Raw genomic sequence first — 24,231 nt, 5'->3', positions numbered from 1 at the left:
CAGTTATTTAGGGGGCATGGTGGGTCAGCACAGCAGAGCATATGCAGCATTCCAGGCTGAACATTGCCATGCTGTGTTGTAGATTGTATGCTTTAGGAAACAGGAGCCACACTGGGCAAGAGCTACTGGAAGCTCTCCAGGCCCAGGCCTAGAGGTGGCTGACCATATGCCATCTTCAGCCAGGCACGTTTATGTGTTACAATGGCACTATCTTGTCGAACACCCTTCACCTTGGAAAAATCGAATGGGGCCCTAGCTTCAAGGAGGTCTTTTGTCATGCCAGAAGGGTCTGTGGCCACTTTAGGTGGTCATACTCACAGTGTTCTCCTGGCAGAAATGCAGAGCCGGCATCAGATGCCTTTCAATCAACTCATCTGGGACACCTCTATGCACTGGAAGTCAGCATTGACCATGCTGAAGAGGTTACACCAGCAGCAGTGTGCATCACAGGGGTGTGTAAGTGCAGTTGCTTAAGAGCTTAGTCAATGAGGTGGAGCTCTGCATACTTTCATCATCCAATCATGTGAAAGCAAATTTTCAGTTTTGTATTTCCCTTGTATGTCATTGGTTATTATTTGCATTCATACATTCATTAAGCCCTGGAGGAACTGCATTTGCAATGTTCACAGTCAAATTACCTTTAGTAAACCAACTCCTACATTACCTCTTTAACCGGTTGCCGACCGCTTACCACATATATACTGCGGTAGTGTGGCTACGTCAGTCGCGTGCCTGCAGCTAGGGGGCGAGCGCGCAATGCCGCCGTCACACTTCCGCCCCCCGCTAGTCAGCGGGGAAGCCGATGCAGCGGGCAGGCGGCTCTGATTGCCGTCTGACACCCGTGATCTCTTCCCGCTGGGAGAGAAGAACGGTCATCTGTTGTAAACACAGCTGACCGTTCTTCTCCCTGGAATGATCATAGAGCCCCTGTAATCCTTCTATATAGGATCACAGGTCTCTATGGTCATTCCACAAGCAACGTCCCCCACAGCTAGAAACATGCCCCTAGGTACACATTTAACCCCTTGATCACCCATAGAGTTCCCTTCCCTGCTAATGTCATTATTACAGTAACAGTGCATATTTTTAGCACTGATTACTGTAGAAATGTCACTGGTCCCCCCAAAAGTGTCAAAAATGTCAGTTACGGGTCCGATCTGTCCGCCGCAATGTCGCAGTCCCGCAAAAAAATCGCAGATCGTTGCCATTACTAGTGAAAAAAAACAAACAAAAACAATAAAAATTACATAAATCTTTCCCGTAGTTAGTAGACGCAATAACTTTTGCGCAAACTAATCAAAATACGCTTATTGCGATTTTTTTCGCACCGGTGCCCCTCATCAATTCAGGTGCAGGTGCGTCATTCTCTGCCGATGGATGGAGAACAGCTTCTGGGCATGCGCAATGACACAGAACCAGCTGTGGGATGACGCTTGCCCTGGAAGTGATGACGGTATAGCATTCTGGGACTCACTTACAACTGCAAAATCCAGGAAGAGGGACACTGCGGCTTCAGATGCCCACAACGCAGATGGCCGCGCTGTACAAGAATTTCACAAAGTAAGTAATTCATGCTGCATTTACACTAAACAGGGGACAGTTTACACAATATTGTTATTTAAATGCACTAGCCCTGACTATTCAATGGGGTATTTTTTGCTAAAAAAAATAAATAAAAAAATTGGCCTGGAACTCCGCTTTAAGAAGAAATTATCCCGACACTTGATTTTGTATTTTAAATGGTTATTAGACTTACTGGTATAAAATAGGTCTATGATGCCAATCAAAGTTTGGCTGTGTGTGAACTTTCTGCTATTTTGTACATCAATTTTCTTTTTCTTTTTTAGAAAGCATTTTTAGCAGGCAGAAGGCAACAATATTTGAAATAAAAGAAATACACTTTCCGAGATTTCAGAAAGTCAGTCCTTCTATCTGACCTTCCAATAATAAGCGATGATAAAGTTGATTGACTGCTTTTGTCAGTCATACAAAAAGATTCAGTTCAACAGTTTGACCTTTTTTTCGCCTTTTGTGGCATCCCCTAGCATTCTGTGTTATTAGTTTACAGTGACGGTAACTGTCTTGAAGTGACTGTTTGAATAACAGAAAGATTGACAATGCATCTCCAGCCTGGACACATATTGCAGTCAGGTGATGGAGGCGGCTTTTGTTTTTATACAGCACAATGGAACTTTTGTGAAGTGTCAATTATAGAAACTGGATTTGATGGCAGAAAATCACATTTTAGTCCATGCACTGTGGCCATTTACTCAGCTGACACAAAAAGGCATCCATTACAGAGTCCCTGGATGAGCATAGCTTTCTTCTATAGCTTTCCTTATTTCTGTTCAGTATTGCCTCCTAATGCCATATATATCCAGTGCTAATACAATTGTAGGAGCCTTTATCTGGAAACCAATTATCCAAAAGGATAGAAAAAGATAGAAAGGTAAAGGTCTTCTTTCATTGTAAAAATATCACCTACACACAAATGATGGAAAATGTTTTGATTGAATGCAGAAGACATAGATGGAATATTTAGGAATTAAGGAGTATTCAATAATGGCAAACATGCAAATGAATGATTAAACTAAATGACAATATATATATATATATATATATATATATATATATATATATATATATATATATATATATATATATATATATGTATGTATATATATATATATATATATGTATATATATATATATATGCTATATTACCAAAAGTATTGGGACACCTGCCTTTACACGCACATGAACTTTAATGGCACCCCAGTCTTAGTCCGTAGGGTTCAATATTGAGTTGGCCCACCCTTTGCAGCTATAACAGCTTCAACTCTTCTGGAAATGAATTGCAATATCGGTAACCTCCAGGGCCAATTCCAATATATCGGGAAAAGTGCATATCGGCCATCGATATATATATATATATATATAAATATAAATATATCATATATATTATATTATTTTTGCCTGTAAGAGGCTGAGGACTAATTGCAATAGTGGGAAAACTGTAGCTGTTTTTAATATATAAAGAAGCCCCTAAAGGGAGTATTTCATGTGCCCTTTTATGAGATTGGTTTTGAGCCAAATTTGATCTGAGTATTTGCTCCATGTGGCATCAAGGCAAAAGGATTGTAGACTGCAGAATTTGTCCCTTCCAGTCTATAATTTTTATTTGCCTATTATTTACCCAAGAGATTGTCAAGTCCTCCCCTGTCTGTTAAAATGACCCGTTCTCGGGACTCACTGAGAGGCATTGGAACCTTATTTGAACCCAGCTGCTTAATATTAAATATAATAAGATGAAAATTGTTAACCAGATAATCTTGAAACATATCCAGCTCTTTGGGTCACAGTCCAAAGAATCTTAAAATAATTTTGCATACCCCATTGACTAATTTTCCTATCTTCTCGTGTTTTTGTCGTCGTTTTATAGTCTCCGGTGGCTAAGTGGAGGCACTGCTTACTATTCAGCTATCGTAGGCAATGTCACAAACACAATTCACAACAAAACTTTGACCTGTGTTTTATTTGCACCTCGTCGCTTTCCCCACAGCCGAAATGATTTCTGCTTGACAACAAATAGATGTCTTCAATTAAGCTTTATGCTTATCATTTGTTCACTTTTATATCGGTAGTGACAAGCATGTATATTGCCAAACACCTCGCACTTAAAACTTTTGTAGAGACGAATATCACGGCCGATATTTTATATGGAAGATGATAGCATACGGATAGTTTAATTTGTACATTGTATTGCCTCTTCACATTTTAGTGGAGTACATTTATTTGATGGATAATATAATACAAAACAAGATCCCCTTGAAAGATACAGTTTATTAGGATTAATTTTTGCAAGTAAATCCATGTTAATCCAGAAAGACAGATGCATTGAAACAATCTCCAAAGCTCCTATTTCTCTCAGGGAATTTCTGGTTCCTAAAACAGTTTATTTTTATAAAAGGCATAAAAGCTTTAGCAGTGTTCTTTGGGTTTGGTATTCCAGACAAATGAGACACTTCAGAAATAACGGCACCTAAGTGGCATACAAACACTGAACAGTTGGTCCCTACTTGGCTTACTTGTTTTGTGTTTGAGATGTAAAAAGGTGATTTTGTATCACATAAAATAAAGGAAAATGACCATCTGCATCCAGAAGAGATAATGTCTCTTAAGAAAATAGGCAAAATGGGATTTTTTTAACTATTATTTTCTATCATAAAAGGAATCTTTTCAAGGTTAGATATGATATATTTTTAATTAAAAGAACACTCCAGTTAAAAATGAAAATTAAAAAGTTAAAATGTCTAGAGGGAACATTTCCTGTTTGCTTATCATGATCCAGTTTTTGCTGGAATACACAAGTCCTCCTTATTGTTATTTTAGCCGATTATAAAATATACTTGTTTGTGATAACTGGAACACCAACCACAGTTGCCTGATTTTATAAAAATAAATACATGTAAGAATATAGAAGATTATCAAAGCCACCAATCAGAATCAAAACTACCTTTAAGTGTAAATACGATTGATAATGCAACTGGAGAAAGGGAGTGCATAGTATGGGGTTCAGGAACACACATGATGCACCGTCCGTCCTTTCACATGATGCACCGTCCGGCGCGGTCCGTTCTCTGCTCAGCGGGGGGTCGATCCGCCGAACCCCACTGAGCAGGCGGGTGACAGCTCCGTCTCATCTGTGTGCAGAAACGGAGCAGTCAGATCCCCGCTGTCCTCTATGGGGGGAATCAGATGAGAACGGACCGCCTGTCTGTTCTTATCTGACCCCATCTGCTGGACGGATGGAAAATAGGGTTTCCATTCGTCCAGATTTCACGGACAGGATCGGATTTGGATAGCAGCGGGTGTCAGCGGACATGTCTCCGCTGACATCCGTTGCCCCATAGGGATGCATGGAGGATTCGATCAGATCCGCCTAAAAAACTGACAGGCGAATCTGATCGGATCGTTCGTGTGAAAGGACCCTTAGCTCCTACCGTCTTTTTGATGACTTTGTATACATTGTATTCTGCAATAGATTACACAGCACTCAGATCGAACGTAAGAAAACTTTCAACTAAAGTTTCCATATCCTTTTTCCCCACTCTCCTGAGTTCAGATGACCTTTTTAACAGCTGCATTCCAACCTGGTTCTTTCCACCATGGCCCATTGCATGGTTTACATCCAGCAGCTAATCCACACGTGCACTGTAGAACTGTAGAGTCTTAAGAGCTAGTTAAGTATGTGAATAGAGAGGAAGTGTGTATTATATAGTTACATAGTTAGTTATAGTTAGTCAGGTTAAAAAAAAAGAGCCCATCTAGTTCAACTAGTTTAAAATCAAACAAAAACAAATAGAAAGCCTCCATATACACAATACTGTGACCACAGTTGATCCCCAAAGGAAGGCAAAAAGAACTCATGGTCCAATATTCTGTAGTGGGAAAGAAGATTATTTATATTTTGTTAGATGTGCAAAAAAGGAAGTGATACAATTGCAATATGTAATGGTAGGGAATAGAATGTGCACATTTTTAGAAATAACACAAAAATGGGGGAATATGCCACTTGATAAATGGAGGTACACACATTTGCAGCACTTTGTGCCTCTGCGGGGGGGGGGGGGGTTGGGATAATATGAGACCACTGGAGAAGTTATTTAGCTCCTCCACATGTATTAAGCATAGCATATCAAAGATATATAAGATTTTACTGAGCGCATTAGAACCCATATACCCGCCATATTTAATGGGAACAGAAATTAGGACCCCTCCAAGACGAGGAAAAGAGGAAGAAAGTCAAGACTAGCTTGTTTTTCTTCTGATGATCTAAGGACAACAGAGATGTGTTATAAATGATTTGCTAGGTGGTACCTTACCCCACAGAGGGCCCAAAGGTTCAACGCAGAGATATCCCCAACTTGTTGGAGAGGATGCAAAGCCCCTGGAACATTTGCACATTTGTGGTGCACAAAGATACAAGTTTTTTGGGAAGAGATCACTAGGTTAATCCACCAGATTACAGGAGACTGTATCCAGGTGGAACCTTTGACTTGATTATTTTACAGTACAGAGAAAAAGGTGGTAGTATATAAAAACACACTAGTGGCTCACCTATTAAATAGCGCTAAAAGCTTGATTCTGGCTCTCTGGCGATCATCAGAAGCCCCGAGTTTGAGAGATTGGGCCGTAAGGATGGATTGGACGGAATCCATGGAGGAGATGATATCTGCAGCAGAGGACTCTTGTGGGAAATAGTTGGATATCTGGGGAGACTGGTTGAAGTTTAAAAAAATGGAGGAGTATATGAAGATGCTGGTTCTGTGAGGCGGTTGGGTGACACAGCCTCAGAGTAAAACCTCTTGGACCTTATAGGTCTGGGCTAGGGGTAGGCAAAATAAAGTACAAGAGAGAGGGATGCTGAGACAAAAGGAGGATAATAGAGAATAGAGTGGAGGGGATTGGGTTAGGAATTGTTTTTTGTTTTTTATGAGAGTGAGGGATGGTGGCAGGGGGAGGGGTCACTAAGATGGTAAGGTTTATAAGCAATGTTTAAAAATGATTGGCTATTTTTGTAACACTTTGAATTGTTATATATGTTTATTGAAACATGAATAAAACATTAATATTCAATTTGCTGTAGTGGATGGAAAAACCTTTCCTGATCCCCCCAGGAGACAATCAGACATTCCCTGAATTAATAATTGCTGGTTTTATTAGCTATAATTGTTAATATGCAATAGTTCCATATTTAGTCAGGTTGAAAAAAGACACATGCCCAATTTGTTTAACCAATAGAAAAAAAGTAGAAAATTTCCATATGTGCAATCTTTGTTGAAATCCAGAGGAAGGCAAAAGAACCCTGTTAAAGCATGATCTAAATCCTTCCAAATTCCCCAGGAGGCAATCAGACATCCCCCATCCGTTAGTCAGGTTGACAAAAAGGCACAGGCCCATTTAGTTCAACCAATAGAAAAAAATAAATAAAAATAGAAAACCTCCATGTACAAAATCCTATGCCCACAGCTGATTCTGATTCAATTTACTTTTTAGTTTGCCAATGAGTTTGTGCTTAGGGGGTTGGGGGAAAGGGTAATTTCATTTTCACCCTTTAAGGTAAACTGAATAGACAATTAATTTTGTTAGTTACATTAGTAAGTCACTGATTGCAGGACAGATGCAACATTTGAGGCAACTACCACTACTATATGCAGATACCACTTCCAGATCCCATGGTGTTCACTGTGCTCTCAGACACAGCTCCCTTTTTTTAACCCAAAAAATTACTGTAAATCTGCAATGTATCATTCATGGTGGATGGTTGAACAGAACTTGAAACAGAACATAAATATTGCAGTTTGAGCTATAATAGCATTTTGCATTTCCCCCCACTAAAATATGTGGGTTCCACTGTAGTACGACAGCAATATCTCGATGAAAAGAAAGTAAATGAAACTCAGAGCAGGTAGGCTTTGTATTCTATATTATTTTTTAAAGTGCTTAAAGTGGACCTGAACTCAAATAGTAAAGATTTGTTATGTTATGGGGAATATCTAAAAATGTTAATTGTACCTTAGCAGGACCTTGCAAATGTTATAATTATCTTGATTTTCTCCTAAGCTGTACACAGGCACCTCTGTGCCTTAAGCTGTATATTTGCAGTGGGAGATCCAAGGCACTGCTGCCTCTGACTTCTAGTCTCACCAAATTTGAAGTAAGATTTGCTGATGTCATAGTGTTCTGCTCACTGTTCTCCTTGCTGAAGTGGAAGCTGTACCTGAGGACCTGCAGAGAAGAATCTCCCTTCTGTTTTATTTGTTCTGAAAAATCTGAACTTTTTAGACTTTTTCTTGCAGCTTCTTGGTTAGTTCTCTATCAGTTCTGACACTTGAAACTATTTGCGGGGTTAGGGGACTCTAAGGTGAGAAATCCAAGCCCTGCCTTTACTATTATAACTACCTCCACAGTACAGAACAGAAACATGGTATATCAGTAGGAAAAGATCAACTGCAGGGAGACCACAGATAATACTAGTGACTAGGCCTTTTTCCTCTGCCTAAAAATTTGTTGGCACCTACATTTTTTTGGCACAGTAAGGTTTATTTTTACATTTTGACTGGAGTGTGCCATCAAGCTGTCCATACATAAAATATATTGTTACACAATATTGAGCAGTTTCAGTACACTTTCACAATGTGTCAACCATGAACAACTGCATTGGGAGATCAGGGTTTGTATCTTAAGAGATTCAAAATGTTGGAAAATGTATTTTGGTTTGCTACTCAGCTGGTGCATAACTACTGCTCTTTCTTATGGCTCCTAGTCCTTACTGATGGAACTGAAAGGTTTCATAATGATACATATTTCATTCCGAAATAAAACATTTACTAAAAATGGCAAGCTCCAAATTTAGGTGCAACTCTACATAGAAACTAACCAGCTCCCCGTTTTTTTTATGTCAAATCCTAATTGAACAAGCTGAAGTTAGAAACAAATTGGTTACCATGCACAGCTGTACTAGATTTTGCTCTCTCCAGTTTTAGTAAATCAAACCCATGTAGTTAGATAATGTGTGATGTGGAGGTCTGATTTTTGTCATCTCTCTGACTCTTTTTGTCTTCAAATGCTATCTATTGAGCATTGACATGCTATTCTGCTTCTTTTAGTTGCATTTTACACTTTTATCTTTGCATGTGTACTGAATTGTAAAAAATAGGGTTGCAAGATATTACTCTTTTATGAGTTAGTTAAAAAAAAAAAATTGATTAAATCAAAAGAACAGATAGTCATACCTAAGGTCTGATGGTAGTGTCAAATAAGGTCTTTCGTCTTTTTTTTTTATTACTATTTTTTTTATTACTATTTCTTTTCTCCCTTTTTTTTTTCTTTTTCTTTTTTTTCTTACTTTGGCCCTAATAGTAGACTTTTTGCCTACTATAGGGAAAAAAAAAGGAAAAAAAAAAAGTTGCACGCCAGTGAGGGTTTAATTTTTTTTTCTCTTCTTTGCGTATGTGATGATGCCAAACCCTAATTATTGACATGTTGACATGTATAATTAATGATTTTTTGTAGTACCTGTACCTGGCTGTAATCAATAAACTTTATAAATATAAAAAAAAAAAAAAATTGATGTTACTTCAGCATATAGACGTGCATTCACAAAGATAACCCTAACCCTAAAAACAGGAAACAGTACAAATTCTCAATTACACAAAATTCTCTTTGAATTACAAAAAAGATTCTCTTTGAAGTACAAAAAAGACACAAGGGCCCATGTGATATCCAACATTGTTACAGACCTCCTTGGCATACCATTTTCAAGAAAAAAAGTTGGGTACCCTATTGTTTTTCAAAGTAACTGCACCCCTAGAAAGGACACACACATGCCTTTATGTGCTGGTTGAGTACGTAAATGTTTGCTTTGCATCTTCAACATTTCCTTACATTGAACTTACATTTAATTTTGTTTATGTGTAAAAAGGACATACTGTGGAGGCTTCATATGTTTTTTTTTTTTTACATGTAAATAACCTGCAAATTGTCAGGTGGAGTCAGGAAAATTGTTGGACTTCTTCTTTTTGCTCTCCAGAAAAGTTATCTTAAGGGTTGCGTTTTACCGAAAATGTGAACATCCTTTCAATATCACATGCAATTGCAAGATTATGGGCATTGAAAATATGTTTTATGCATAAAACCTTCACTTTATGGAAAGTGATAGGAGAGATGAGTAAGGCAGCTGTTTTTCCAAATTAGGCATATACAGTAAAGCACAATTCTCTATTTTTTTGGAGGCCAAGATTGCCTTGTTTTGTTTCATGCATTTGTCTTGGCTAATGTGTATCAAAATTACATCTAAATTGTCAACTGAAGCAATTATGGATTCCAGCAGGGTATTTGGAGAACATTACATATACCTGCAATGAAAATTTAATTAGGATGAAGCTCATTCCAGTTAGATCAATACTTAAATACAGACGAAATAACTTTTGTCAATTCCTTTTTCCATGTTAACTGAAGCACAGTTCTACCATTATATTTTTCATTATTCTGAATTCATTTAACTTGAAATGCATTTGTACCATGTGATTTTTTGAATCTCGTGGATGAGAAGTATATTTTTGACTTAGCTTTATAATATTTTGTTGACATGGATGCTTTGGTAAAACATCCAGATATGGTATTCAGATTGGTAGACTTTTTTTTTTTTTTTAATGACTAACCTGGATTATGAGGTTGGATGTATCCAGGAAAAAAAAATAAATATGTTACATCTGAACATGTTTAACTAGATAATAAATACCAAAAAACGCTTATATGATGCTTAAATATGTTTTTTGGGTCTGTCTATAACATAATTTTAATAACCTAATTCAAGTGCAGATTTCTAATTCTCCATTAACATAGGAATAATTCTGTTTGCTAAAATAAAATAAATGAGTGAATGAAATATGATATGTTCTAGGTACCATTTTTTTAAAAATCCAAATTTCAAAAAGTCATGTGGCAACTGTATAGCTCAAGCTTTAAGTATTAACTTTTAACCTTTGACCTTACAGATTTTAACCATTGAAATGTCTCTTTAAACTTTAAAGGAAACAATGATAACGAACGCCTGGCGATTGCTAGACAGCGAATTCCATATCGACTTGGTCGAGTAGTTGATGATTGGCTACTCGACAAAGGTAAAAAACATTGATTAAAACTTCAAATAAAAATAATTTGAACATAACCAAGTAGTATTTCATTGTAACTCTAATAAACTTTTAAAATAAATTTTCAGTAAAACTAACTTAAAAACTTTTAAAACAGTAAAATTTAGATAGTAATATTTGGCATACATTGTATAATACTTTTCGTGCCTGTCTAGATGTTTAATAATCGTACCCTGTTAACTTAAAGTTAAAGGGACTGTAAAGTCAATCCTCTAACGGAATCTATGAAGGAACTCATAGATAACTTTAACCAAACTTTCTAAATTATTCATAGACTGTTTTTTTTCCTGAACCCACATCTAAATTATTATCTAAAATATGTGTAGCTTTCTTATCTTTCTTATGAACCTGAAAAAAAAAAAAATTCTTGGCATAAACTACAGGTACTCTAAATAGTGGGCAAAATGAATTGCCAATCAAAATGAAGTCCCTTTAACATTTGCATCCTTTCAAGGAATTTTTTTTGAACAAACCTTAATTAAAACCAAACCTAAAATTATGTGCATGCTAATCATATGCAGAGGCCAATCTGCTTAAAAAATCTTTGATTTCATAATGCTGACAATATTTTAAAGATTTCTTTGTGTAATGAAATTGTGCCATAATTTCACCATTGGTACGTGTATCATTACTTAAGTCGCTTTTGCATCAGAAAGATTCTATTTTAATTGTTAGTCTTGCTAAATGCCAATCAGAGCTATTTTATACTTTGACTGCATAATGATGCATTTCTTTTCTTAACTGGTGGTGAAGCAAACAAAATTTGATATTATAGTGGTGAATGTATAAAATGGAACGCTAATTGCTTTTCATAACTAAATACCTTGCAATATATTTTCTCATTGTATAACTTTACTTTTTTTTTTTCAACGACACTCTTTAACTATCCTAAGAAGTGTATTGCAATTACTCATATTCAGGACTTAGATTTAAGTGAATTTTAAAACATTTGAAAAAAAATGTGCTATCCATTAAAGACATTAATAATTTTTTTGACATTCCAATAATGCAAAAATTAATGTCTCATACATTTTCATAAAACATAAAGCAAGCAAGATTAAAAAAAAAATGGATTTTTCCATTTTTGTTATCTTGTAATTGGAAATAAACCTTTGATTGGCCTTTAAGCATGGACAGTCATAAATTTTAGAATTTTTTTTTTTACGTTATTAATAGATATAATGTACATGTCATGGTCACTTCATTATAAGCAATGAATTATGAGTTATATTTCTACCTTATAGTTTATTGCACCCGTCATTCATTTCACAAAAATTTGTCAGTCATCTTTTCCAGAATACGGAGTTCACAGTCAACATTTTTGCATGTATATAATATTATTTTTGCAGGACGCCAGCTCACAATCTTCAATAGCCAGGCAACCATTAAAATCGGTGGGAAGGAGCGGGGACATCCTTTTCAAGGCCAGCTTAGTGGCCTTTACTACAATGGCTTAAAAGTTCTGAACATGGCTGCTGAAAATGATGCCAACATCGTGATAGAGGGGAATGTGAGGCTTGTTGGTGATGTGCCTTCATCCATGACAACGGAGTCAACCGCCACAGCAATGCAGTCGGAAATGTCCACCTCTATTATGGAAACCACCACCACACTGGCCACCAGCACTAGAAGAATAAAGACACCTACAAGGGAACCTGTTGGTCAGGTTAGTAGACCTCAGTTCAATCTTATCTTGTCTTATTTCCAAAACTCAAAATCCCACCTAAAACACAATTAATATTCATAACTATTTCCCAAGAATCGCTTATCATTTTTGTGTACAGGACATTCTTTTTCCTCCATTGGACTTTAAAACTAAATATTTCCAATCAGATATTTTCATATACACAATAAGCAAATACACACACACACACACACACACACCACTGTTGGCCAAAATTCTAGGGGAACATTTTTCATTCATCTTTTCTGGCACGATGCCCAATCCAGGGAAAATCAGTACTGATTATTTCTTTTGCAGTCATCTGCCATCTGTCAGCAATATGACAGTATTCTGCATAGCCCTGACTAGCAGAAATCCGGTGGTATGGCTCACCTATGCAAAGCAGTCATTAAATTTAATGATTATACAGTTTTCTCACAAGCCGAACTTTGAAATTACATTTTTTTTTGCCAAAATAAATAAATATCAGATAATAAATGCTAGAATACCAGCTGAAGAATGTGTAGCTACTCCTAGAACCATGACTCTGGATAATACTTGGTCTGCCATTGTGTCATGGAAGAGAGTTTAGAGACTTCCAAAAATCTCATGCTGACTGCTCAAAAGCTTTTTAATGGGAAGAACCGCCAAAGAAGACTTCTGTAATTTTTTATGCTAAAAATATATTACAGGTGTTGATTAAAGTATAACTAAAGGCAAAGCTTCTTTTTTTTTTGAACAGAATGGAGATGGACTAGATTACCTATTAGGTTCTTTTTAGGTTATTACTGTCTGTACCCTCTTTAGGGAGATATACCCTCTCAATTTGGCCTGTCAATTTGGCCTTGTCCCCAAAAAAGTAATAGAGGGCAAATCTTCCAATCGGGATATTGGTTCAAGTAACTTGGGGACCCCAATGGATTCCCATATTTTGCAGGAATTTCCTCTCATTTCCTGTGTAAATATTGGACGATGGTACACGGCTGGCCAAAAAAAATTAAAAAAATCTGACAGCTATTATAACCCTCCCTTACTCTATCCAAAATGAAGAAAAAAAAAGGTTTGCCTATAGTCTACTTTAACCTTATCATGTAAAAACTGCAACAAAGATATTTTGGCCTAATAAAATTAAGTTAAAGCCTTGATTAGATAGTCATAGGTTTGAGCAAACCCCACAAAATGTCTGCCTGACTGTTTATAGTACATTTTCAACTTTAATGGGATAAAAGCAGACCTATTGCTGGTTTTGTGCTATATATTTGAATTATTCCACTAGCTGGTTGGATTAATATAGGTTTAGCTTAAAAAGAGGCTGCCTCCGTGCTGTATAGATAACTGCATATTTAAGTGAACCGTTGCATATGTCATATTTTAGTATACAGCTTTATTTGAGGTCCTACTAAACATGTGTTCTTGGAAACAAACAATTTGCTTCATAATGCTTCACTGGCATTTTATGAGCCTTCCATTAATTAGTGACCCATTTCTACAAGGTAAGGATATAGGCCTGGGTTCTATGTCCATAGCCGGCCTAGCTGTCATTTGTTACGAATGCTTTTTATAAATGGTTCACAGAGAATAACTGCTTTATTACCAAAAAAAAAAAGAAAAAATCGGTCATGGTGGTTTGTTTTCCTCAATCAAACTGAGCTTTCAGTGGTAACACTGAGCCACTTAAACAGCAGTTGTGATGTACCCTGGGGCGGCTGAATGTTTTGGAACAATGGAGACGCCTCTTTGCCCAAGCAGAATTAGATTGGCTCTATTTCAAACAGCGGAGACTGAGCATGGCTGTTAAATCTTGAGGGCAAAATATGGTTGAAGGATGTGTTTCTGTTTATACCGAAGCAGTGACTTTGAAGAGGATTCATCAAAATATTCTCACGACAGCCCCATTTCTTGCCCTGCAACCCAAACAGAATAAAGGCAGGCATCTACAAAGGCACAAGACGGTCACTTTCGAACAATTTTACTTTGAAGTCAGGGGAAATCATTGTAGCAAGGTGACCTATATACAGAGCATACTATACTGTACTGTTAGTTCTGAATTCATACACTGCAACTGTTACGTCTAAGGTGTGGCAGAGAGAAACCTAAAATCAGTACTCTGTAAATAACAGAAAATTGAATGCTTAAAAATGGGATTTTCAAATATCTTCTGACTTTCAATGGCAAAAGAAGAAATGGGCCCACCTAACAAATCTTGCCTGGATTGCCCATTTAGGCCATTCTCTGTTAACAAGCCTTCAGGTCTCGTTCACACCATGGCGCAGAGACATCAGTTGTTCAGCATGTGTTCTGCAAGGGCACAAAAAAACGATTGTTCTCTATGTGCCCTGTTCGAACCACAACACTGGTATCATGAACAGATTTTTTCTGCACAGGAAAAAACTGACATGACATCAACATTGGTGTGAAAAGGGCACATGAAAACTGATGTCGGTTTTCCCATGAGTTTCTATCAGTTTTCATGCACGTATGGTGAGAACGAGCCCATAGTTGTCTCAGTGGGGTTGGTTTACTAAAGCTGGAGAGTGCAAAAACTGGTGCAGCTCTGCAAAGAAATCAACCAGTTTTCAGTTTTTATTATCAAAGCCTAATTGAACAAGCTACAACATAAATTGATCATACTGGCGCAAAGTAGACAGGAGCTAGTACTTGTGGGTGATGGAGTGGGAGTAGCAAGATAAGTGACAAATCAATTGCAATAAATATAATCCAACAGAGTAATCAAAAAGTCAATGTGGTGGTTAAAGTTGATTGGAGATATGTGCTGGCTCTTTACGGCTGCTCATTGTTCAAGCAAGAAGGGGCTTGTGCAGTGACTGAGGAAGAAACACAAGCGCCATCTAAGTGTAGCATCAAGTATTTATGGTGGCAAAAGTTAACATGTACTCACACTTGAGTAAAAGATACAGCTTCTGGTGCTGTTTGTGAATCAACAGTCCCCTGAAGGGAGGGATGTATCAGGATGGCCTCGGCGGCTACAGCAGATCAGGACACGGCTGATGGATGTCAGCCTCTCTGTGGTGTGGCAAAGAGTCCACGCGGCTTCTCCTGTCATCGACCTCCGGGTGCAGGGGGGTTACCAAGGCTTTTTCCGTGTCCAGATCTGCTGTAGCCGCCGAGGCCATCCTGATACATCCCTCCCTTCAGGGGACTGCTAATTCACTATGCCAGAAGCTGTATCTTTTACTCAAGTGTGAGTACATGTTAACTTTTGCCACAATAAATACTTGATGCTGCACTTAGCTGGCGCTTGTGTTTCTTCCTCAGTAAATGAACAAGCTGAAGTTGATTGACTAACATGTACAACTGCACCAGATTTTGCACTTTCCATTTTTAGTAAATCAACCCCAATGTGTTTATTAGATCCTTGAGTTAGGACAGTCATCAGATTTGTTTTTTGTTGTGAGTAATCCAGTGGTGAAATTTTGTTTGAGCTCTTAGGTCTCTCCTTCTACTTTGGTCATTTGATTACAGCATATAATCTGGTTTTGGCTTGTGCTTGGGTGGGCTGATCTTTTTTTTTTCTTTTTAATCTATACAAGCATAAAGCCTGGTTTCTGGATTCTACAGGAAACGAAAAAGAAATGCTCTGTTGCCAGAACCAGCTTTTCCTTTTTGTCTATTATCCAGAAGTACACAGGCTGGTATTTGTAGGTTGGTCTACAATAGTACAGACTGCAAGTGCTCTAGCCAATTTGAAACAGACTACTGAGTAAATATTATTGTATGCAATATTGGACAGTAAGAGCAAAGAAAAGATAGGGAGGGAGTAACCTTCTCATATCCCTCCCAACAAAATTGGACTTTAATGTGGGGCCGTCACATATAGATGAGCACTTCAACGAGTATTAATTTTGATATAAAATCAAATTTATTCAATATACAAGGTTAAAACTTCTCATAAGGATGTACATAAACAGAAAAAAACAAAAGTTACATCAACCCCAATATAATCTATGATTGCACATTTGTTGAGAAACCTATTTAGGTGGTCCAACACATTTCGTAGAACATATTGTTAATAGATTGCTTCCTCAGGGACCATCAATATTGAGTAAATTGTTTGTACAAGCGTAAGAAGAAAATAAGCAATGAAAAACATAAACCATATAATAAATGAGTGTTATAACATAACAAACCAAAATGAATTTGTAAAGATTATAATAAATGTGCTCACCACTTCAGTCCATAAAAACCTTTCATCCCTTAAGCATGGAAAGCATGCGGATAAAATCCCAAACTCAACTGCCATATATCCACCCGACAGCGTGGTAAATACCGGCGTGGGTGGCTTTGATGTACACCGGACCATGCCCTTGACACTTGGGCAGGTAGGTATCAACTTCACTTGGATTTGACAAGGGACTGTAGTTGTGCCCCCTACGATGTATACCAATCAGTGGAGCATCTATAAAACATATGGCAAAAAATATTTTCATAGTGGACATCCATATTTAACCCCCCCCCCCCCCCCTTATAAGGAATACTTTAATCTAAATGATATAGATCATCTATCATACTGTTATCCGTGTGATATGATATAACAAAATTAACCCATAAATGTATTAGTAGGTGATTCCAATTTATCATATAGGGGGGCTTGAAAGATAGATTGTATTCACCTACTAATAAATGTATGGGTTCATTTTATTATATGATATCACATGGATAACAGTATGATAGATTATCTATATAATTTAGATTAAGGTATTCCTAATTATGAGGGGGTTTAAATATGGATATTCACTATGAAGGTATTTTTTGCCATATGTTTTATAGATCTGATTCTCTACTGATTGGTATACATCTTAGGGGGCACAACTACAGTCCCTTGTTGACTTCAAGTGAAGTTGATACCTACCTGCCCAAGTTTCATAGGCACGGTCAGGTGTACATCAAACCCACCCCCGCCGGTATTTTCCATGCTGTCGGGTGGATATATGGCAGTTTGTGATTTTACTGCGTGCTGTCCATGCTTAAGAGATGAAAGGTTTTTTTATGGATTGAAGTGGTGAGCACATTTAATATAATCTTCACAAAAAAACTTTGGATTGTAATGTTATGACACTCATTTATTATATGATTTATGTTTTTAATTGTTTATTTTCTTCTTAAGCTTGTAGAAACAATTGAGTCAACATTGATGGTCCCTGAGGAAGCAATCTATTAACAATATGTTCTGCAAAACGGGTTGGACCACCTAAATAGGTTTCTCATCAAATGTGCAATCATAGATTATATTAAAGTTGATGTAACTTTTGTTTTTTTTTCTGTTTATTTACATCTTTATGAGAAGTTTCAACTTTTTATATTGAATTAATTTGATTTTATATCAAAATTAATACTCGTTGAAGTGCTCATCTATATGTGGCCGTGGCCCCACATCCTTTAAAGTCCAATTTTGTTGGGAGGAATATGGGAAGGTCACTTCCTCCCTATCTTTTCTTTGCTCTTACTGTCCAATATTGAATTTATGCATGTGGATGTGGGCAATTGTCCCTAGAGCTGATATATATATATATATATATATATATATATATATATATAGAAAACTTCACGGGTATTTTATGCAATAAAAACAATTCTGCAAGCTTGTTAGCCAATCAGGAAAGGTGTTTTTCACAGGAAATATTTTTTTTGAAGTTGAAGACAGGGGCATGCATTTTTCTTCTCAAATGTATGTCCTTAATATTAAGTATGGTTCCTGTGCCACTAATGTACTACTTTATGCATCTAGACAAACATGCTATTACACAAAGGGGTTGATTTACTAAAGGCAAATAGACTGTACATTTTGCAAAGTATGGTTGCTCCAGAGCTTAGTAAACGAGGTCAAGCTCTGCTGACTTCCATCATCCATGTGCAAGCAAAATGCTATTTTTTTTTTTTCCTTGCACGTGATTGGGTAATCTTTGCAAAGTGAAGCTTTACCTCATTTACTAAGCTCTGGAGCAACTGCACTTGCAGAGTGCAACTACACTTTGGGAAGTGCACAGTCTTTTTGCCCTTAGGGTCCTCTGGGATTTAGGATGTAGGCACAGTAGGGGCTGTGGCCCTCTCTCTTTTGTCACTTGGACCCGGGCATCGTTCACTTCCAGGGCATGTAAGAAGGGAGTTATTAATGATATCCAACCCATTTTTCCTGTTTTTAAAAATTTAATAGTGATGGACAACAAATCAATTCTTCAATTCCTGCCTGCCTTTCACTGAAACATGCATAATACTTGTCTAATTTCTACCTATCACCATTTGGGCAAGGGTTAAATGGGGTAACTATCTACTGTATGACCATAGTTAAATGTTATGCACCTTGAGCAAGATGAGGGCTTCACAAAGATTTTTGTTAACCTATATCTATTTATCTATACACAGTGCAAAGATGTTTCTGGTATGGCAGTGATTAAATAGTGGTCAAAGCATTGTCCACACATAGGGGTTCTTTTTAGAATTTGTCTGCCTTTGCAGCCAAATACAAAGTATTATACATTTAAATATATAGCATCTAATTAGAGCTTATTCTCATCTGTGCAAGATATGATGCACTGACTCCTAATGTGTGGATCTCCTATACAGGCATACCCCGCTTTAAGTACACTCACTTTAAGTACACTCGCGAGTAAGGACACAGCTTGTTCAGCTTGGCATGACACTACTCCCGGTTTTTAACATTGGCGTCTATGGGAAATCTTGGTCAGCTTGACATGGCACTGCTCCCAAACCATAAGTGACAGGGATACCAAACTTAGGGAGCACTGAGAGGGGGCCCAGGACTACAACATATCCTTTTTGTGGCTGGCCAGCTTGCCTAGGTAATCTACTATGTCATAGTCCTGGATCCCCTTAACATGCTCCCCAAGCTTGGTGTCCTTGTCACATGGTTTGGGAGCAATGCCATGTCAAGCTGATCAAGATTTCCTATGGAGCTAGTGTATTTACATGCATTGAGAAATGAAAAAAGGTATTGCTTCACTTTCAGCACATTTTCGTTTTACATACATGCTCTGGTCCCATTGTGTACTTAAAAGTGGGGTATGCCTGTATAACACACACAGAAAATATTTTAATATGAGCTCTAGCGGGAGCAAAAAAAAATCAATCCATTGTAAATAAATGACGTATGATTTCTAGCATTTTCAGTTATATTTATATGTAAATAGCAACAGCTGAAAAGTATGAAATTTTACCCTCTGACTCTTCCTTTATTTCATCAAATGTGCAAATTTCTATATCACACATGCACTTTTTGTAAAATTTGAAGGACTTGAAAGTTTCTTAATCGTCAATTCATCTACAACAATGTACGCTAAAAATGTTTTAGATCTCATTACAATTTTTTCTGAATTTCAATAAAAAAAAAAACAAAAAAAAATACGCCAAAGTCTGTTAAACCATAAACATGAAACTGTTCAAAACACCATTTGCAGAAGCTGCAATAATAATAATTGCTCACATCTTTGCCTGCATTCTTCCACAAAATTTTAATTGGTAATATTCTCTGATGTATTTTATGCATCCAAATCTGCTTTTTTTCTTTATAGCTAGAAGAATAAAATATAAGGTAGGTATACCACTGCATAATATTCTCTAAAACGTTTATGGCAATGTTAACGATGGGAAATAAAATAGTACATTAGAAAAAGATAAAAAAAAAAAAAGTAATACTAATTTTGCTGGCTTTGTGTTTCTTCTGTGTTCTTTGTTTTACTAATATTGCATACTTATTTTACACTTTTGTTTATTGGATTGTTTTTTATTGCAAGATAAAATGATCCTCAAAAAAAAAGTCATAACAGTAGACCTATAAATTTACCTACAATTAAAGTGTAAAAAGTAAGTAACAGTTGGTCATGACAACAGAATGTATCACAGAGGGCTCGTATTTCGTTCATTTCCATATTGTGCCATCTGCATTGGATGACAGAATGACTAATGCGTCTTTGAATCAACTACAGGCTTATGGCATTCTAGGAAAAAAATCACAATGGTTTTTCTGCAGTGGTAGATTGTCAATAAAATAGGAGTAGTTGGCTTATGTAAACATTATGGACTTGTGAATGCCAAAATATTACCTGTGAATGCCAAAATTTGTTTTAGTTTATGTCTAAATTGACCCAAAGCTCCAATGTCAATCCAGGAAAAAAAATTGTTCTGAAAAAAATAAAATAAAATTAAAACAAAAACTTACATTTTATGGAGCTCCCCTGCCCAAAGCACTCCCACGCCTATTTAAAAAGATTGCCCTTCTTTTGGAACCAAATTCCTCTGTCTCTCCTATCCTCAGTTGGTCCCTTTTTAGGTCTGATTTATAGACCTCTGTAAATAAAATACACACCTTACCAACCAAAAGTGCTATACTGTACTACACTAGATTCAGCCTTCAATTTATCACAGTCTGGTGGGTGAGCACCTAGAGTAGAGTCTTTGGTGGTGGTTGGTATTTTAATACACATTAAAGATTTTTACTTGCACTGGCTGCCTCATAGGATGGTGGAATTGGACATTTTACAAGGACATCAATTTTATTTGGGTACAGCGTCGCATGACCACGCAATTGTCAGTTAAATTAACGCAGTGCCGAATCACAACAAATGGCCTGGTCATTAGGGGGTTAATCCTTCCGGTCCAGAACTGGTTAAGAGGGAAAATCTTCCTGTCCAGAAGTGGTTGAGGTGGGCTTTAATCAGTGTGGAGACTGTTTACCAATTTTCTTATAGGATTTAATTGAAATAAAAAGAACACAACTATAGGTAATGATTAAGCACACAATCAGTGTGTGAAACGCATCTACCTTGTCACGATTGTCATATTTGGATGTCCAGTCAATAAATCTGGATTTTGACTCAATCTGGAGTGCTGCCAATTCCTTTCCTTTAACAACTATACCCTGCAATTCAACCTCAAGGTCACAGTCATACCGATAGCTTCATCAGTAAGGCATAAAGCACAGGTGTCAAACACAAGGCCCGTGGGCCGAATCTGGCCCCCCAGGCCATTTCATGTGGCCCTTGCACCTTTCCTGCAGCTGCTGCATCTCCCTCATCTCTGCCCCCACCGTGTCTCAGCAGGTGGCAGCAGAGAGGACAGAACTCCTCTGCCATATCCTGTGATTCCCCATGCAGCATCAGAGAGGACCACCCCCCCCCAACTCAGCAGTTGGCATCAGAAAGGAGGACACAGCTCCTCCTACAGATCCTGCACCTCTCTGTGCAGCCGAAGCACCCCCTCCTCTCCGCCTCCACTGATTTTAGCATTCAGCAGACTCTGGCAGCTGACTCCAGCTCTCCTCCAGACCCTGCAGTTGCTGCTTCCCAGCTCTGCATCCAGCTTCTTCCCAGCAGCAGCTCATGGTAAGGGGGATGCACTGTGATTTAAGAGAGGGTGGGGGCTCCTGACTTCTGATAGTGGTGGGCTACAGGTAGGACTGGCCCTCTGAGGGCGACCATAATGGTCATGCGGCCCGCAATGAAGGTTCTGCTTTAAATCAATACAGTGCCATTCGCCATTAAGTTAAACTAAAAATTATAAATGCAAAAGAAACAATGTTGGCAAGGATCTCACACTTTACACCTAACACAACAAGAATAATTCTAAATGAAATGAGATAATCGCAGCAGGCACACGTCAGCGGTTCCCTTCTCTAATGCTTTGTCTTCAATTAGCCGCTTAGATGCCATTAATCAAGAAACCAAAATAGAGCGATTTCTAAACCTCACGTAGATGTTTATTTTCATGGAATGCAGAATTCTCAATAACTGGATCCTTGCACCTTCCCGTGTCCTGGGAGAGACATAGAAGAAAATGTTTACACAGTTCTAACACGACAAATAAACAGAGCACAGCTCGAGAACTGAACAGCACTAAAATACACATTGATGTTTTTAATAAGTAAAATAGGAAAACAAAAGGGAACGCAATTGTAAATGTTTGCTGTTGCTGTTCACACAAGATAATTGTTTTGTGTAGAATTGACTGTGACAAGGGGTAAAACATCTGTACCAATGGCTCTTAAAAGGTCAGTCCACTTAGAACCAATATCTCAGTTTTGGATAGAAGAACTACATGCCAGCTTCCTTTGGAATTGAGATATTAACCACTTAACCACTTGCTGACCGCCTGCCACAGTTTTACTGGGGCAGGCTGGCTCGGCTTTGCATGCGTGTGGTGCTGGAGGGCGAGCGCGCACCGCCTGGAGATGTGCTCCCGCCCCCACTAGGCAGCGGGAATGCCGGTGCATGGGGCTGGTGGCCGCGATTGCTGCCGGCCACACCCAATCGCTCCCCGCTGAGAGAGAAGAATAGTCAGCTGTAGTACTACGTCATCGTGCGCATGGTGCTGGAGGATGAGCACGTGCTGCCGGAGGTGCGCTCCCGCACCCACTAGGCAGCAGGAATGTTGATGCATGGGGCTGGCAGCCACGATTGCTGCCGCCCCCCCGCGGCCGCTGCCCTCTGAGAGAGAAGAATGGTCAGCTGTAGTGCTACGTCGGTCGTGCGCGTGGTGCTGGGGGGCAAGCGAGCGCCGCCGGAGGTGCGCTCCTGCCCCCACTAGGCAGCAGGAATGCTGATGCACAGGGCTGGTGGCCACGATTACCGCCGGCCACCTGCGATCGCTCCCCACTGAGAGAGAAGAATGGTCAGCTGTAGTGCTACGTCAGTCGTGCGCGTGGTGCTGGGGGGCAAGCGAGCACCGCCGGAGGTGCGCTCCTGCCCCCACTAGGCAGCAGGAATCCTGATGCACAGGGCTGGCGGCCACAATTGCCGCCGGCCACCTGCGATCGCTCCCCGCTGAGAGAGAAGAATGGTCAGCTGTAGTACTACGTCGGTCGTGCGCATGGTGCTGGGGGGCGAGCGCTGTAATTGCGGAGAAAGGTGGTTCTAAAAAGTATTGACTCAGGGGGGTGAATACAAATGCACACCACACTTTTCACATATTTATTTGTAAACCATTTATCATTTTTCTTCCACTTCACAATTATGAGCCACTTTGTGTTGGTCTATTACATAAAATCCCAATAAAATAAATTTTCGTTTTTGGTTGTAACATGAACAAATGTGGAACATGTCAAGGGTATAAATACTTTTTCAAAGCACTGTGTATATATATATATATATATATATATATATATATATATACCCACACAGTGGGGCGGGAGACCCGGGTGGGACATCCCTTCCCGCTCCTTGTAATGACAGCCGAGCGGTTCCTCAGCCTCATCAATTGTCATTACAAGACAGCCGACTGTCGGATATGGACGCCGGTACCAGGGTAATGCCTCTAGCTGCAGGCATCACTCCGGTACAAGCACTTTCACAAAATATGGGCAATATCGGTAACCTCTGGAGCTGATTCCGATGTATCGGGGAAAGTGCAGATTGGCCCCCGATATATCGGCTTTGCCGATAATCGGTCGATCCCTATTTTGTATGCCCATGCCTAACTATTAATAAATAGTTTTTACTGTTAAAAAAAAGATGGAACGTGGAGGGTCAGCAGTAAAGTCTACATAATTAGGAAGAGAAGACCAAATAAATGTGTAGGGTCTGGGCAGTAAAACGTCCCCCTCTGTTTGATAAATATAGTGTTAGGATGGTGTTAACTGCATTATTACTGCACTTTTGTTGATAGAGACACATCAATGCCATTTCTTCCTTTGGACTATTTCAGATCCTTAGGTTGGTTTGTCTTCATATAATCTATTTCTACTTTACTGGAGAAGCTGACAAAAGCATCTGGGTCTCTCTGGTGGTAATTAAGGAAGGCTTACTGCCTGCTGTGCTGAAAAGTAGCTCAGAGACTTGTACATGAGTAAATTCATGGAGGAAAGACAGAAGATGATGAGTG

General features: G+C 38.5%; 1 protein-coding gene across 34 annotated transcripts in view; it reads left to right on the top strand.

Annotated features, from left to right (window-relative positions):
- Positions 1-24,231, top strand: part of NRXN1 (neurexin 1) — a 2,145,734-nt gene that overhangs the window by 2,005,030 nt on the left and 116,473 nt on the right. For 21 of the 34 annotated variants that reach the window (XM_082249499.1, XM_082249496.1, XM_082249479.1 and 18 more), the window contains 2 exons: positions 10,599-10,688; positions 12,068-12,384. In XM_082249499.1, coding sequence (XP_082105625.1) covers positions 10,599-10,688; positions 12,068-12,384 — 407 coding nt within the window. The remainder of the gene's footprint in view (positions 1-10,598; positions 10,689-12,067; positions 12,385-24,231) is intronic. The other 13 variants (XM_082249472.1, XM_082249474.1, XM_082249501.1 and 10 more) reach the window with 1 other exon arrangement.

Source organism: Pelophylax lessonae (assembly GCF_965119305.1).
Source record: "Pelophylax lessonae genome assembly, chromosome: 3".
In the NCBI taxonomy this organism is placed as follows: Eukaryota; Metazoa; Chordata; class Amphibia; order Anura; family Ranidae; genus Pelophylax; species Pelophylax lessonae.
The sequence above is the reverse complement of the archived record's forward strand: the minus strand, read 5'-3'. Positions and strand labels throughout refer to the sequence as shown.